At 40.5% G+C, this 15,248-nt stretch overlaps 2 protein-coding genes across 2 annotated transcripts in view; both read left to right on the forward strand.

The window, feature by feature from the left end:
- The window catches only part of abcc6a (ATP-binding cassette, sub-family C (CFTR/MRP), member 6a), a 144,834-nt gene extending 139,429 nt beyond the window's left edge, over nucleotides 1-5,405 (forward strand). The window contains exons 30-31 of the mRNA XM_062033568.1: nucleotides 1,257-1,451; nucleotides 4,101-5,405. Of these exons, the coding sequence (XP_061889552.1) occupies nucleotides 1,257-1,451; nucleotides 4,101-4,209 (304 nt within the window). The 3' untranslated portion in view covers nucleotides 4,210-5,405. The remainder of the gene's footprint in view (nucleotides 1-1,256; nucleotides 1,452-4,100) is intronic.
- A 2,954-nt stretch (nucleotides 5,406-8,359) lies between these two features.
- cep20 (centrosomal protein 20) lies at nucleotides 8,360-15,248 on the forward strand. Its single transcript, XM_062033621.1, has 4 exons — nucleotides 8,360-8,483; nucleotides 8,769-8,966; nucleotides 14,273-14,357; nucleotides 14,881-15,248. The coding sequence occupies exons 1-4, from the start codon at nucleotides 8,456-8,458 to the stop codon at nucleotides 15,002-15,004; spliced, it is 435 nt and encodes a 144-aa protein (XP_061889605.1). The 5' UTR covers nucleotides 8,360-8,455; the 3' UTR covers nucleotides 15,005-15,248.

The following is a 15,248-nucleotide window of genomic DNA, read 5'->3' on the forward strand; positions in this document are numbered from 1 at the left end:
AGTGGGGATAGGATGAATTATATCCATAAAATTGTGTAAAATATTTATAAGAAATTTAAAGATGTATCAGACGTGTGTTTATGATTTCTATAAATTCAAATGTTGTCTTGTTTTTAGCTAAGTACATACGCATCAATCTATTTAACGAGCTATGGAGAAATGTCGCCATTTTAACGTGTTTTGACCCACGTTAAAATGACTTAGCTCTATTATAGTATAACATTGATGAGTCTGTTGTATTTGTTTCATATTATCTGAAGCAGAGGAAAAAGCAACAAGTTCAACATGTAATGCTTATTGCTCAGAAACGTGTTCTTACTGTTTTGATCTGTTAACTTCAGCACTTTCCGTGGGTCATTAAAAAGCATTAAAAGTCATTCAATACATTTTGCAAAAATTAAGGTCTTGAATGACATTGAAAAGAATTGAATATGACGTCGAGAGGCATTATAAAATCACACAATTGCAATTGCCAACAAAAAAGACAACAAAACAAATCACACTTTCCCCAATTAGGGAAAAAAATGCACTTCAAGATGTTCAATATTTATTGAAGTGCAATTTTTACCAACAAATATTGAGAGTCCATATGATTTTGATGTTTGTTTACCTATTTAGGATAATTACATTATTGACCTTCTAATCATATTGCTTAAAAATACTACAGGAATGAAAAATATGTTTATTGTGTTTGAAAGGGCTACTTGCATTGTTATTATATATTGTGATCACATTAGAGTTTAATTCGGCCACAATGTAAACTTTTCAACTTTGTCACTGTCAAATGCTTATAATTTTGTCTGTACAGGCAATTGTGCACTTTTGACTATCTGCAGTAGGACATCATCGGCATTAAAATAGTTTTAAGTTGTATTATGAATGCATTAAATATAATTAAGTTAGATTTGCTGATACCTGCAGAAACCCTGTTATATAAACCTGTTGTTTTATGTTAGTATATTTTTAAGTATTTTAAAAACAATAAATTACTTAATATAGCCATTTTTTATTCTTTATAATAATGTTAAATATTTAAATGAAAATACCTCAAATTAATGGCTTTTTTTAGCATTTTAGATGACATTAAAAATAGATTATTTAGATTAATTAATTGCACATCATAATTAATTATTCACTCATTTTTTTAATCACTTGACAGCACGAGGAATAATGTTATGTTGCAAAGTTAACACACACACACACACACACACACAAGCCAGCTAATACAGCTTTTTATCTCCTGCAAATGTGTGCAGTTTGGGTCAGCGCCAACTTGTGTGCCTGGCAAGAGCTTTGCTGAGGAAAACCAAGATCCTGGTCCTGGACGAGGCAACAGCCGCGGTGGACCTGGAGACCGACACACTGATCCAGTCGACGATCCGCACACAGTTTGAAGACTGTACTGTCCTAACCATTGCTCACCGCCTCAACACTATCATGGACTACACAAGGTATAGTTTGAATCCAGATATTTGCTGCAATACATCGGTTTTAGTATGCTTCGTTTGAAATTCCAATCCAAAAAGCTTTAATATACTGTCTTGGGTATGGCCAAACGTTGTGCGTAACATACTAGTCTGCCTCTGTATCATTCTGCAGAATCAGGTGCCCAAAAAGTTTGGAGGACTGCAAAATCATCCAAATTATAATTGCTAGTGCACTTTTATTTAAAAAAAAAAAAAGGGGAGACATACTATGTAATTCAAGAAAGAACTTGTAGCATAGTACCAAGGTGCCGTGACTCTCCCCTCCTGTCCTTCTTTATCTTCAAAAAAGGTAAAAGTGATGTTAAATATTCATTTATCTATTTCATGTGTCATATATACAGTACAGGCCAAACGTTTGGACACACCTTCTCATTTAATGCGGTTTCTGTATTTTCATAACCATTTACATTGTAGTTTGTCACTGAAGGCATAAAACTATGAATGAACACATGTGGAGTTATGTACTTAACAACAAAAGGTGAACTAACTGAAAACATGTTTTATATTCTAGTTTCTTCAAAATAGCAAACCCTTTGCTCTGATTACTGCTTTGCACACGCTTGGCATTCTCTTAATGAGCTTCAAGAGGTAGTCACCTGAAATGGTTTTCACTTCACAGGTGTCATAGTTTTGATGCCTTCAGGGACAATCTACAATGTAAATAGTCATGAAAATAAAGAAAACGCATTGAATGAGAAGGTGTGTCCAAGGTTTTGGCCTGTACTGTGTATTATTATTATTAGTTAGTTATATACTTAGCAACGATCTGGATCATTCCTACTAAGTTACCTTACGTTTGTGTTATAAGGCTGAACCTCTCTGTGTGTGTATACTAGGGGCCCCACTTCCACCCACAGATTAAAAAAATGGACTGACAAGAGGTTTTACTTTGTTTATTTCAGTCTGCTATTTTACAAACGCACCCAGCTGCTGATACCAATGCAGAGTGAACCCACTTGTAGCCGGTTTGTAATCGCTGGGGTTAGTTAGTTAGTTAGTTAGTTAGTTAGTTAGTTAGTTAGTTAGTTAGTTAGTTAGTTAGTTAGTTAGTTAGTTAGTTAGTTAGTTAGTTAGTTACTAAGGTAGCAACCATCCAGATTCTGATTGAACTTTCAGGAAATGTTAGAAAATGCGACAGGGAACATGTGATCTGGATAATTGATGATACGTTACCTTACGTTTAAGTTACATGGCTGAACCTCTCTGTGTGTGCATACTAGGGTGCACGCCTCCATGCACAGAGACAAAGAGAACGGATGACTGACAAGAGGGTTCACTTTGTTTATTTCAGCCTGCTATTGAACAAACGGGCCAAGCTGCTGATACAGATGCAGAGTGAACCCTTTTGCAGCCCGTTTGTTATCGCTGTAGTTTGTCTGTCAGCAGTTAGTTAGTTAGAAACAATCCAGATAATTTCCACTACGTTACCTTACGTTTACGTTACAAGGCTAAACTTCTGTGTATGTTTGCTATCGTCCCCGCCTCGTTCCACAGAGACAAAGAGAATGCATGACCAACAAGAGGGTTTACTTCGTTTATTTCAGTCCGCTATTGAACAAACACACCCGGCTGCTGAAAACCCTCTTGCAGCCTGTTTTAAAGCTACAGACGTTAAATTGGATTAGTTTATTTCGAAGGGTACAATGCAATTTCATAAAACACATGACTACACATTGTTAAAAAAGCCAGAATTAGCCAGAAGGCTAGTTTTCCTCTGTAGTCCCCTGGCCATGATGTAAAAAAGGCAGTAAAATTACAATTTAAAAGAAAAAGAAAAGAAAGACAGAGAAAAAGAAAAAAAGCACACAATACATATACAATATGATAAAAAAATAAAATACAACATCACAACATACAATTTATCTTAGCATCAAAACAGGCTCATATTTTAGTGCTGGCAGCTGTAGGCGTTGATAAGCCACATTTTCCATTTTTTTGTGAAGGCCTTGTAAGTTGGGACCAGTTTAACCTCCTCAGGTACTGAGTTGCACACATTTGCGCTCCTTACTGACCAGGCCGTGCAAAACAAACACACACGGACATGTCAATTTAATTTATCCTTAGATTTGCTGGGGTTTGGTTGTCTGTCAGTTTGTCAGCAAGCAACTTAGCCTCAAAAACAAATGGGAGGATTTTGATTAAACTCTCAGGAAATGTCAGAAATGGAATAAAGAATAAGCAATTACTTTTTAAAGGTTTCTGGATCACCGTGTGGATACAGTATTTTTTCTCAAAAGGATTCTTGACAATTGTGAGATAGGACCTGGCAGAAATTGTGAGATAGGACCTGGTGGAGGTCTGCGCTCTCCGAATGGCTATAATTATTCTCTATTAAATGTGCGTTTGGAATGGATTACTTGGGTTTACATTACTTCATATGGGAAAAAATGTGTATGATTTGTTTTTTGACTGACCTTTTGTGACGGCAATTGAGATACCACCGCATTTTAAAAGCATTTTTGGCAGTAATGAAATGTGAATGACACATACAGTCCAGAAACAACTGGAACAATACAGATCGAGTTCTACAGTATGAACTTACATAATCATTGATATTCACATTATCATAGTCTGGAGTCAAAAATGCTGAAAACCTGTCTTTGCTCTCCACAGAGTGATTGTTATGGACCGAGGCCACATCTCTGAAATTGATTCTCCAGCCAACCTCATCGCACAGCAGGGACAGTTCTTCCGAATGTGCCAAGAAGCTGGGCTGGTCTAAGTCTTTTACAGTTCTCAGACCACGTTTGCTCCCGTGCAAACTTGGCACCTTTCTGTTTTTTTGTATGGCTTTTCAACAAAAGTTGAATCAGCCCTTCCAGGCATTGTGGCAGCTGCAAGCAGGGCATTACGATTGACTGTCCAGAAACGCTGCAGACGCTAGTCTTGGGTTTTTCACACATGGACATGCGGTCCGGAAGTTGTTAACCTCAAATTATGAACATTCAAACAAAGCTATAGCGGGTTGCTGGGAGTGTGCAAGCGATTGGTAATGTATATAGAGAAAGTGGAATCTTTTTTTTTACTATTTGAGGCTGAAGCCTGGAATGAAAGAGGAGCACAGATTATAAAGACTTGTATTCCCCTTTTCAATGGGAACAGTATTATTGTAGTCGTTTTCTATGTGTTTTATAGCACATGACATGTATTTCATGTTTTCTCAGGCTTTAACGTTGATGTTTACTTACACTTTCCAAAAGCCTCGAATGCCAAAAAAAAAAAGGTCATTTGCTTTTATATTTTGCTTGACTGTCCTAGAAAGGAGGACAGGGGGAATACTCTGGCATACTGACCCTCCAAAGGGTTCAACCTGGCAAATGTGAGGGAAGTGAGGTTTTTCATAACCATCGGAAATTATTTAGAAGCGGCCAAAATGGAATATATGACAGAGAACAGGAGACAAACAATAGTGTTGGACCGAGACATTCACAGGCTGGGTATTTCTGTCAAAGTAAACACATCCAAGGAAACCGTGTTGGTTAGATTTAACCTGATTTCTGAATCTGAAAAACCGCCATGAATGCAGAGAATGTCTCTTTGAAACAATGACAATAAATCTTGGTGAGTGACTGTCCCTCCGCCACCACCACACAACTCAGGCCATACGTATATCTATATATATAGATTTACAGAGAATTCACTATTGTTCTATTTTTTCCAGAATTTACAGTGTAGATAGTCCGCAAAAACCTTTTGCCTTGATTCCAAGAATGGTATGAACTTTTCACAGAGAAAACTCATACGCTGGTTTTGTCTTACTGGTTTAGACAATATACACAAAGTATAAACCATGTAGTTTATTTTTGTGGTTTTTTTCAAAATTCTGAGAAATGTATTATATTTATACTTTTTATAACAAGCTATTTCATTTTTCACTGATCGATGTATATTATTGTATTGTTTTGTTGTATACATAAACTGCTGGATGATAATAAATGTATTTGACTCAATACTGTGAAATGGATGTGTTGGAGTTAATATTTGGTATAAACAGCGTGTCTATGGGCCGCAGAATGTAAACATTCAGTCACACTTTACTAGTGTGACTGAATACAGTATTTCTCACATCTAGCTTACTTTTCTCACATTTTAACTCAATTTTCTCACATTTAGGTTATTTGATCACATTTTAACTCACTTTTCTCCATCCATCCATCCATTTTCTACCGCATGTCCCTTTTAACGAAATAAACTGTTGTTCTAAATGTGTCCACTGGATGTCACAATAGCAATTCTGTTAGGCAAGCAAATGGTACACAGTAAAGGGTGACTGTGGCTCCTCCTCCTCGACTCACATGAAACTTAAAACCTGCCATTTTATATCTTCTGCTTTGAACACATCGTCATTTGGCACCTTCGTTGCCCCAAAATGTATCTGTCAAACACGAGAAAAGTGAACTTAACCCTTTTGAATAGTTTTTACCTCTGTTTCTTACGGTTTGTTGAGTTAGCTCTGGATTGATACGTGGACATGACAAAGGAGGTATTGGATACCTAGAACAGTTTACATGTTGTGTTTTTTGTTCAATCCCAGGAAGACTTTGACTTTGGCTTTGTAGATACACTGAGACCAAGTCTAAGCTCATAGTGTTTTTGAAGCTGCACCAATTTCCTCAGAATTTTCAACAAACATGAAATGTTTTGCACAGAGGATTATTTGTGATTTGTACGTTTTCAGAATGTGCTTGTTCTATTCTTGGCCAAAGTAAAACAAAGAAAACAACTTGGAGTTCTTTATTTTTAAGTTATCATGCCATTATTTTACCATTCCGGCCCACTTGGGATTAGATTTTCCTCCATGTGGCCCCTGAGCTAAAATGACTTTGACACCCCGATCTAAATTCTAGATATGAATGTTAAATATGAATCTAAATGTTAATTATAAACCTAAATGTTACATCTTAATAGACTTGGTGTAAAATTTCAATGTAGATTCAACATTTAGATATAGATTTACCATTAATATATAACATTTAGATTCAACATCTGATTTAAACTTAAATGTGATAAAAAAAAAATTAAAAAAAGTAGCTAAATGTGAGAAAAGTGAGTTCAGTGTGAGAAAAGTGAGCTAAATATATCTGCTAGAAAAGTGTGACTAAATTTTCACATTCGGCACCCAGCAATTTAAACCAAAGTAAGAATGTGAGGAGGTTATTACTGATACAATATTTACAATATTTTGCAAAGTTATATGATTTCAGGAGTTCAATTCAGATTAATTTAATGAATTCATTACATTTGATAATTAGAGCACAAATGTAGTTAACAATGTTTGACATTTTTTCTACAAAACCCAAAACCAGTGAAAATGGCACGTTGTGTGAATCGCAAATAAAAACAGAATACAATGATTTGCAAATCCTTTTCAATTTATATTCAATTGAATAGACTACAAAGACTATTTAATGTTCAAACTGAGAAACTTATTTTTTTGCAAATAATCATTAACTTAGAATTTAATGGCAGCAACACATTGCAAAAAAAGTTGGCACAGGGGCATTTTTACCACTGTGTTACATGGCCTTTCCTTTGAACAACACTCAGTAAACGTTTGGGAACTGTGGAGACCAATTTTTGAAGCTTTTCAGGTGGTGTTTCTGGATGTTGTTGATGACTGGATTTTGCTTTGCATAGTGGAGTTTCAACTTGCACTTACAGATGTAGCGACGAACTGTAGTTACTGACAGTGGTTTTCTGAAGTGTTCCTGAGCCCATGTGGTGATATCCTTTACACACTGATGTCGCTTTTTGATGCAGTACCACCTGAGGGATCGAAGGTCAGTAATATCATCGCTTACGTGCAGTGATTTCTTCAGATTCTCTGAACCTTTTGATGATATCACGGACAGTAGATGGTGAAATCCCTAAATTCCTTGCAATAGCTCGTTGAGAAATGTTGTTCTTAAACTGTTCGACAATTTGCTTACGCATTTGTTCACAAAGTGGTGACCCTCGCCCCATCCTTCTTTGTGAATGACTGCGCATTTCATGGAAGCTGCTTTTATACCCAATCATGGCACCCACCTGTTCCCAATTAGCCTGTTCACCTGTGGGATGTTCCAAATAAGTGTTTGATGAGCATTCCTCAACTTTCTCAGACTTTTTCGCCACTTGTGCCAGCTTTTTTTGAAACATGCTGCAGGCATCTAATATCCATCCATCCATTTTTTACCGCTTGTCCCGTTCGGGGTCGCGGGGGGCGCTGGTGCATATCTCAGCTACAATCGGGCGGAAGGCGGGGTACACCCTAGACAAGTCGCCAACAGGGCCAACACAGATAGACAGACAACAGTCACACTCACATTCACACACTAGGGCCAATTTGCCATTCAACCTATCCCCAGGTGCATGTCTTTGGAGGTGGAAGGAAGCCGGAGTACCCGGAGGGAACCCACGCAGTCACGGGGAGAACATGCAAACTCCACACAGAAAGATCCCGAGCGCAGGATCAAACCCAGGACCTTCGTATTGTGAGGCAGACGCACTAACCCTTCCTCCACTGTGCTGCCCGGCATCTAATATATTTGCAAAAAACTTTTCCAGTTCGAACGTTTACTATCTTGTCTTTGCAGTCTACTCAATTGAATATAGGTCGAAAAGGATTTTCAAATCATTGTGTTCTGTTTTTATTTACGATTTACACAACGTGCCAAGTTCACTGGTTTGGGGTTTTGTAGTTAATTAAGATGCTGTACTGCTGGTTGTAAAGTGTAATAATCAAAATTATTCAGAAATTAAGAAATCCGTGTGAGATTAATCTATTTTTCATGAAATAAAAGATATTCACTTTTCGATTTAAACTACCCTTGGGGAAAACACGTGTTCAAATAGTATTAAGGCGCAGGTTTATTTTGCTCCAGTTGTGTGTAGTACTGCCAGTTGGCCCCTAGGTGGCAGTGACGTATCAGACAGCCTCATTTTAGACTGCACGAAGAAAAGTCACTGGTTTGTTTACACTTGTTGCAATGGCGAACATCACCGAACTGAAATGTGGTAAGATGCTTGTTATTGTTGTTTGGTTGCTCTTAGAGTTTTACCTTAACAATCCAGAAATACCTCACCTTCTCTGCAGCAACTTATAATAACACAGCTTGCTGTCATTTTTAGTTTTGCTTGTTGTTTTACACTGTAAATAACGACGGTTATGCTAGCTAGCATTGACTTTCATGCTTCGTTTGGCTAAATGTTAATTTATTGCTAACATTGTTCGACAACAAGTTGTAGTTATTATACAAGTGACTATATAGACTTTAATGGGTTCAAATCCCCGCATTTTAGCGGTCCGAGAAACCCTGGAGTCCCGCGGGGTGCTGGGCCAGCTGAAAGCTCGCATCCAGGCAGAGGTGTTCGGTGCCCTGGATGACCAGCGAGAGCAGCGTCCGCCGTTGTCCCACGAAAACCTGCTCATCAACGAGCTTATCCGGGAATACCTGGAGTTCAACAAGTACCGATACACGGCATCGGTACTGACATCCGGTAAGCCTTCACACGTTTGGCTCTGCAGGACGCATACAGGAAGTTAAAGGTAATATTTCATGAACTGTTTTAAATTAAAGCTTCTTCTGCGCCATATACACTAGTGCAGTGTTTTTCAACCACTGTGTGCCGTGAGATACAGTCTGGTGTACCGTGGCCCGTGGGAGATTATCTAATTTCACATATTTGGGTTAAAACATTTTTTTGCAAACCAGTAATTATAGTCTGCAAATGATGTGTTGTTTTTGTTGAGTGTCGGTGCTGTCTAGAGCTCGGCAGAGTAACCGTGTAATACTCTTCCATATCAGTAGGTGGCAGCCGGTAGCCAATTGCTTTGTAAATGCAGGTAAAAAGGTGTCTTATGCTTAAACCAAAAATAAACAAAAGGTGAGTGCCCTGAAGAAAAGGCATTGAAGCTTATGGAAGGCTATGCAGAACGAAACTAAAACTGAACTGGCTACAAAGTAAACAAAAACAGAATGCTGGACAACAGCAAAAACTTACTGTGGAGCAAAGACGGCGTCCACAATATAAATCCGAACATGACATGACAATCAACAATGTCCCCACAAAAAAAGATAAAAACTACTGAAATATTCTTGATTGCTAAAACAAAGTAGATGCTGGAAATATCGCTCAAAGGAAGACATGAAACTGCTATAGGAAAATACCAAAAAAAGAGAAAAAGCCACCAAAATAGGAGCGCAAGACAAGAACTAAAACACTACACACAGGAAAACAGCAAAAAAACTCAAAATAAGTCACGATGTGATGTGACAGGTCGTGACAGTACACCTACTTTGAGACAAGAGCTATATTGATGCAAAGTCATATCCAACAATTGCGACAACAACTTTTTACTGTCAACTGAGTTTATGATTTCTGCTGGTGGTGTGCCTCCGGATTTTTTCAATGCAAAAAATGTGCCTTGGTTAAAAAAAGGTTGAAAAACACTGCACTAGTGGATACTGACATAAAATCTACATTGCGATATATATATATACACATTGCAGCCTCTTGCAATAATGATACAGGGACGGCGCCCAGATTTTTCCTCTCTGAGTCCAGGTGTCGTCCAAAATTCTGTTTCCCTGAAATATTTTGTCCCCTGCAGCGGGAGCGCGCATGGGGGCTGAGCTCCGTGCCTTGTTCAGACAGCGGCAGCACTTCTGTGTTATTAGCGATGTCAATGATACAAAATGTGGATTATTTCCATCAATGAATGAATGTGAGTGTGAATGTTGTCTGTGATGAGGTGGCGACTTGTCCAGGGTGTACCCCGCCTTCCGCCTGGATGCAGCTGAAATAGGCTCCAGCAATTTTCAAAACAGATCTTTGCTCAATTTTGTTTTAATATTTGGCGGGCCAGATTAAGGGGACCAAGTTTGGCCGTAGTTTGCCCATCCCTGGTCTATTGGCTACATTGCCTATAGACATACTTGCCAACCCTCCCGATTTTCCCGGGAGACTCCCGAATTTCAGTGCCCCTCCCGAAAATCTCCCGGGGCAACCATTCTCCCGAATTTCTCCCAATTTCCACCCGGACAACAATATTGGGGGCGTGCCTTAAAGGCACTGCCTTTAGCGTCCTCTACAACCTGTCGTCACGTACGCTTTTCCTCCATACGAACAGCGTGCCGGCCCAGTCACATGATATATGCAGCTTTTACACGCACATTAGTGAATGCAATGCATACTTGATCAACAGCCATACAGGCTACACTGAGGGTGGCCGTATAAACAACTTTAACACTGTTACAAATATGCGCCACACTGTGAACCCAAACCAAACAAAAATGACAAACACATTTCGGGAGAACATCCGCACCGTAACACAACATAAACACAGAAGAACAAATACCCAGAACCCCTTGCACCACTAATTCTTCCGGGACGCTACAATATACAGAACCAGATATTTGATTTTAGTCTATTTATTTTGTCAGTTACAGGAGCGCTGTGATGTTATAAGGACCTTCTGCAAAAATGTGACTCTTTCACAAGTATTTTAAACTGAACTCGCAGGCCACCAGTTAAATAGCCCAAATGATGAAAAGAGAGGACCTAAAAGGGATCCTCAAGGACAACTATCAGTATAACTAAGGAAGTTGAACAAATGACTACTGACTGCATCTGAAGTACACAAGCTACAGCAACACCTACCTACTCAGTGGCCCAGTGGTTTGAGTGTCCGCCCTGAGATTGGTAGGTTGTGAGTTCAAACACCGGCCGAGTCATGCCAAAGACTACAAAAAATGAGACCCATTACTTCCCTGCTTGGCGCTCAGCATCAAGGGTTGGAATTGGGTTGTTAAATCACCAAAAATTATTCCCGGGTGCGGCCACCGCTGCTGCCCACTGCTCCCCTCACCTCCCAGGGGTTGATCATGGGTGATGGGTCAAATGCAGAGAATAATTTTGCCACACCTAGTGTGTGTGTGACAATCATTGGTACTTTAACTTTAACTTTAACTTTAACCTTAGTTACCAAAACCATATTATGTAAAAAAAAATGTGTCACTGACAAAATGTAGAGGACTTAAAAGGGTGCCTTGAGTAATCACTAATTTGACTCCAGTGTTCTAGGCTTGCCAACAAGGTTAAAACTTCAATGCAAGGATCTGCCAATGAGTTTATAATGGTTCAAGTTCCTCTATACAACAGGATCACTTTAGTGTTTTAGGAATTCGCTGCAAAAATGTTTGTCTCTTAAGTTTTTTGTTTTTTTGTCTCTTAAGTTTTGAACTGAACCAATATGGTGTCATTCCCAGGCTGCCAGTCTAATAGCCCTGCTATTGTGTGTTGAGGAAGCCTTTGTTCGCTTGTCACTGTCAAAATTGTTGTACACAGCTAGAATGTGTCATCAACATGCATTATCACGACATAACATAGTACTAAAAACTCTATAGTCGGCCAAATGATAACAATTTTATAATATAAAACCACCGGTCCGTGATACATTTGCTACCGGGCCGCAGAGAAACATTAAATAATTCATAAACGACTGCATTTTCTCCAACATAACTTTCGCCTGTCCCACTAGACACACCAATAAGCTTGTTTATAGATGTACAATAAAACTCTTCATAGGAAGTTGCCATTTGTTATATGTGTTATATCTTTGTGACATAATACAATGTACATTAATGAACATATAAACTATAAATGTGACAGATTTTAGCCAAAGGCTGATTTCCATCTGCATCTCATTGCAAAGAAACAAGCCCAGGGCTCCCACTAATTCAGCATTACAGTGAGTTGTATTTTTCATGCACTTATTTTTTCTGTATTTATCTGGCACAAGTGGAAAACCGGTCCCTGAAAATAACATTAAACCGGTCCGTGGTGCAAAAAAGGTTGGGGACCACTGGTCTATACGATGCAACCCTAGTGGAGATTGTTGTAAATACTAAATATTTCATAATGTAGTCAACACAGCCATATTAGACCACATTGCATTCTGCACTACTGTGTAACTATGTGTGTATTACTTACTGTATTCCTGTATTACAAGCTACTCAACATTATAACAATAATAATTGTGTGGTTCCTATTAGGAAACAGTTCCTGGGGAATCTGTGGTGGGCTCTCCTATTTCTGGGGCTGAGGTTGCTGAGGTAGTTAAAAAGCTCCTCGGTGGCAAGGCCCGGGGGGGGGCAGTACCTCTGGATTGGCAGACCGGGGTGGTGGTTCCTCTCTTTAAGAAGGTGAACCGGAGGGTGTGTTCCAACTATCGTGGGATCAAAAACCTCAGCCTTCCCGGTAAGGTCTATTCAGGTGTACTGGAGAGGAGGCTATGCCGGATAGTTGAACCTCGGATTCAGGAGGAACAGGTTTTCGTCCTGGTCGTGGAACTGTGGACCAGCTCTATACTCTCGGCAGGGTCCTTGAGGGTGCATGGGAGTTTGCCCAACCAGTCTACATGTGCTTTGTGGACTTGGAGAAGGCATTCGACCGTGTCCCTCTATCGGACTGTCTGATTGTGGCGGTCCGCTCCCTGTACGATCAGTGTCAGAGCTTGGTCCGCATTGCCGGCAGTAAGTCGGACACGTTTCCAGTGAGGGTTGGACTCCGCCAGGGCTGCCCTTTGTCACCGATTCTGTCCATAACTTTTATGGACAGAATTTCTAGGCGCAGTCAGGGCGTTGAGGGGATCCGGTTTGATGGCTGCAGGATTAGGTCCCTGCTTTTTGCAGATGATGTGGTCCTGATGGCTTCATCTGGCCAGGATCTCCAGCTCTCACTGGATCGATTCGCAGCCGAGTGTGAAGCGACTGGGATGAGAATCAGCACCTCCAAGTCCGAGTCCAGGGTTCTTGCTCGGAAAAGGGTGGAGTGCAATTTCCGGGTTGGGGAGGAGACCCTGCCCCAAGTGGAGGAGTTCAAGTACCTCGGAGTCTTGTTCACGAGTGAGGGAAGAGTGGATCGTGAGATCGACAGGCGGATCGGTGCGGCGTATTCAGTAATGTGGACGCTGTATCGATCCGTTGTGGTGAAGAAGGAGCTGAGCCGGAAGGTAAAGCTCTCAATTGACCGGTCGATCTACGATCCTATCGTCACCTATGGTCATGAGCTTTGGGTTATGACCGAATGGACAAGATCACGGGTACAAGCAGCCAAAATGAGTTTCCTCCGCTGGGTGGCGGGGCTCTCCCTTAGAGATAGGGTGAGAAGCTCTGTCATCCGGGAGGAGCTCAAAGTAAAGCCGCTGCTCCTCCACATCGAGAGGAGCCAGATGAGGTGGTTCGGGCATCTGGTCAAAATGCCACCCGAACGCCTCCCTAGGGAGGTGTTTAGGGCACGTCCGACTGGTAGGAGGCCACGGGGAAGACCCAGGACACTTTGGGAAGACTATGTCTCCCGGCTGGCCTGGGAACGCCTCGGGATTCCCCGGGAAGAGCTGGACGAAGTGGCTGGGGAGAGGGAAGTCTGGGCTTCCCTGCTTAGGCTGCTGCCCCTGCGACCCGACCTCGGATAAGCGGAAGAATATGGATGTATGGATGGATTGTGTGGTTCAGTAAACTCACACCTTCCCTTCCAAAGGGAACTGTGCAACCCTGCCTCAATCTTACTGATCCTGCCTTTTAAAATACGACTTGTTTTGCACAAAATAATAGTTATGAAACTTAGTGGATTCTTCGCACTGTGGTCAGCGTGTAAATGCCAAGTATAAAAACTATTCGTCTTGTGCAACACAGTTTGACAGGCGTTTTTATGTCAGATTGCAGCTGGACTATTTCAATTGTAACCAATCGTCATTGTTGAGAAAAGTGTGTTTCTAACCTCGGCTCTGTTTGTTTTTCCAGAGTCAGGCCAACCCCAAGTTCCACTGGATAGACAGTTTCTGGCGAGCGAGTTGGGAGTCGCAGAGGATATGAGCTCCAAGTCTGTGTAAGGGAGTTTGCAGAGACAACTAATTTTGGAGCTTTGATCAATTGTTGGAGAAGTCAATGAGTCTTCACTATTATTACGGCGTGGCGAAGTTGGTAGAGTGGCCGTGCCAGCAATCGGAGGGTTGCTGGTTACTGGGGTTCAATCCCCACCTTCTACCATCCTAGTCACGTCCGTTGTGTCCTTGGGCAAGACACTTCACCCTTGCTCTTGATGGGTGCAGGTAGCGCCTTGCATGGCAGCTCCCGCCATCAGTGTGTGAATGTGTGTGTGAATGGGTGAATGTGGAAATACTGTCAAAGCGCTTTGAGTACCTTGAAGGTAGAAAAGCGCTATACAAGTATAACCCATTTATCATTTATTTATTATTATATTTCATACACAAACATTATGTGACCACCTCTTTGTTTTAGCACCCACGCTCATCAGCAGTACATTTTCCCCAGCCAGAACCAAAGCATTCAGCATGTTTTCCCTAACACCATAACATGCAATATATTGCATTAATATTGTGTTTTTTCAGACCGCTCCTGTACGGTTTGGTGTCACACTTCCGGAATAGTGGCGATGACAGGAGGAAGGTGTTCCTAAGGGGCACCGCTCCCCCCGGTCCTGTCAGCAAGACAGGACATAAAGCCGACAGCTAGGACATGCTACTGCGTTGAGGTAATGATGCGCTGTGGACCACAAATGTGCTGATGGATGAAAAACACAAACTCAATGACACCTCTTTTAGGAGTTTTTTTGTTTGGATATCCTGGTCATACAAAATTGATGTATCTGTTTTTTATTCCAAAGTTTTAAATTATTAGCATTTTATGTTGTTGTTTTTAACACTTATGTTGATGTTTTCTTGTTATATTAGTTCAGATATTTAAATAAATATTTTCT

The sequence above is a fragment of the Entelurus aequoreus genome, linkage group LG22, assembly GCF_033978785.1.
Source record: "Entelurus aequoreus isolate RoL-2023_Sb linkage group LG22, RoL_Eaeq_v1.1, whole genome shotgun sequence".
Classification (NCBI taxonomy): Eukaryota; Metazoa; Chordata; class Actinopteri; order Syngnathiformes; family Syngnathidae; genus Entelurus; species Entelurus aequoreus.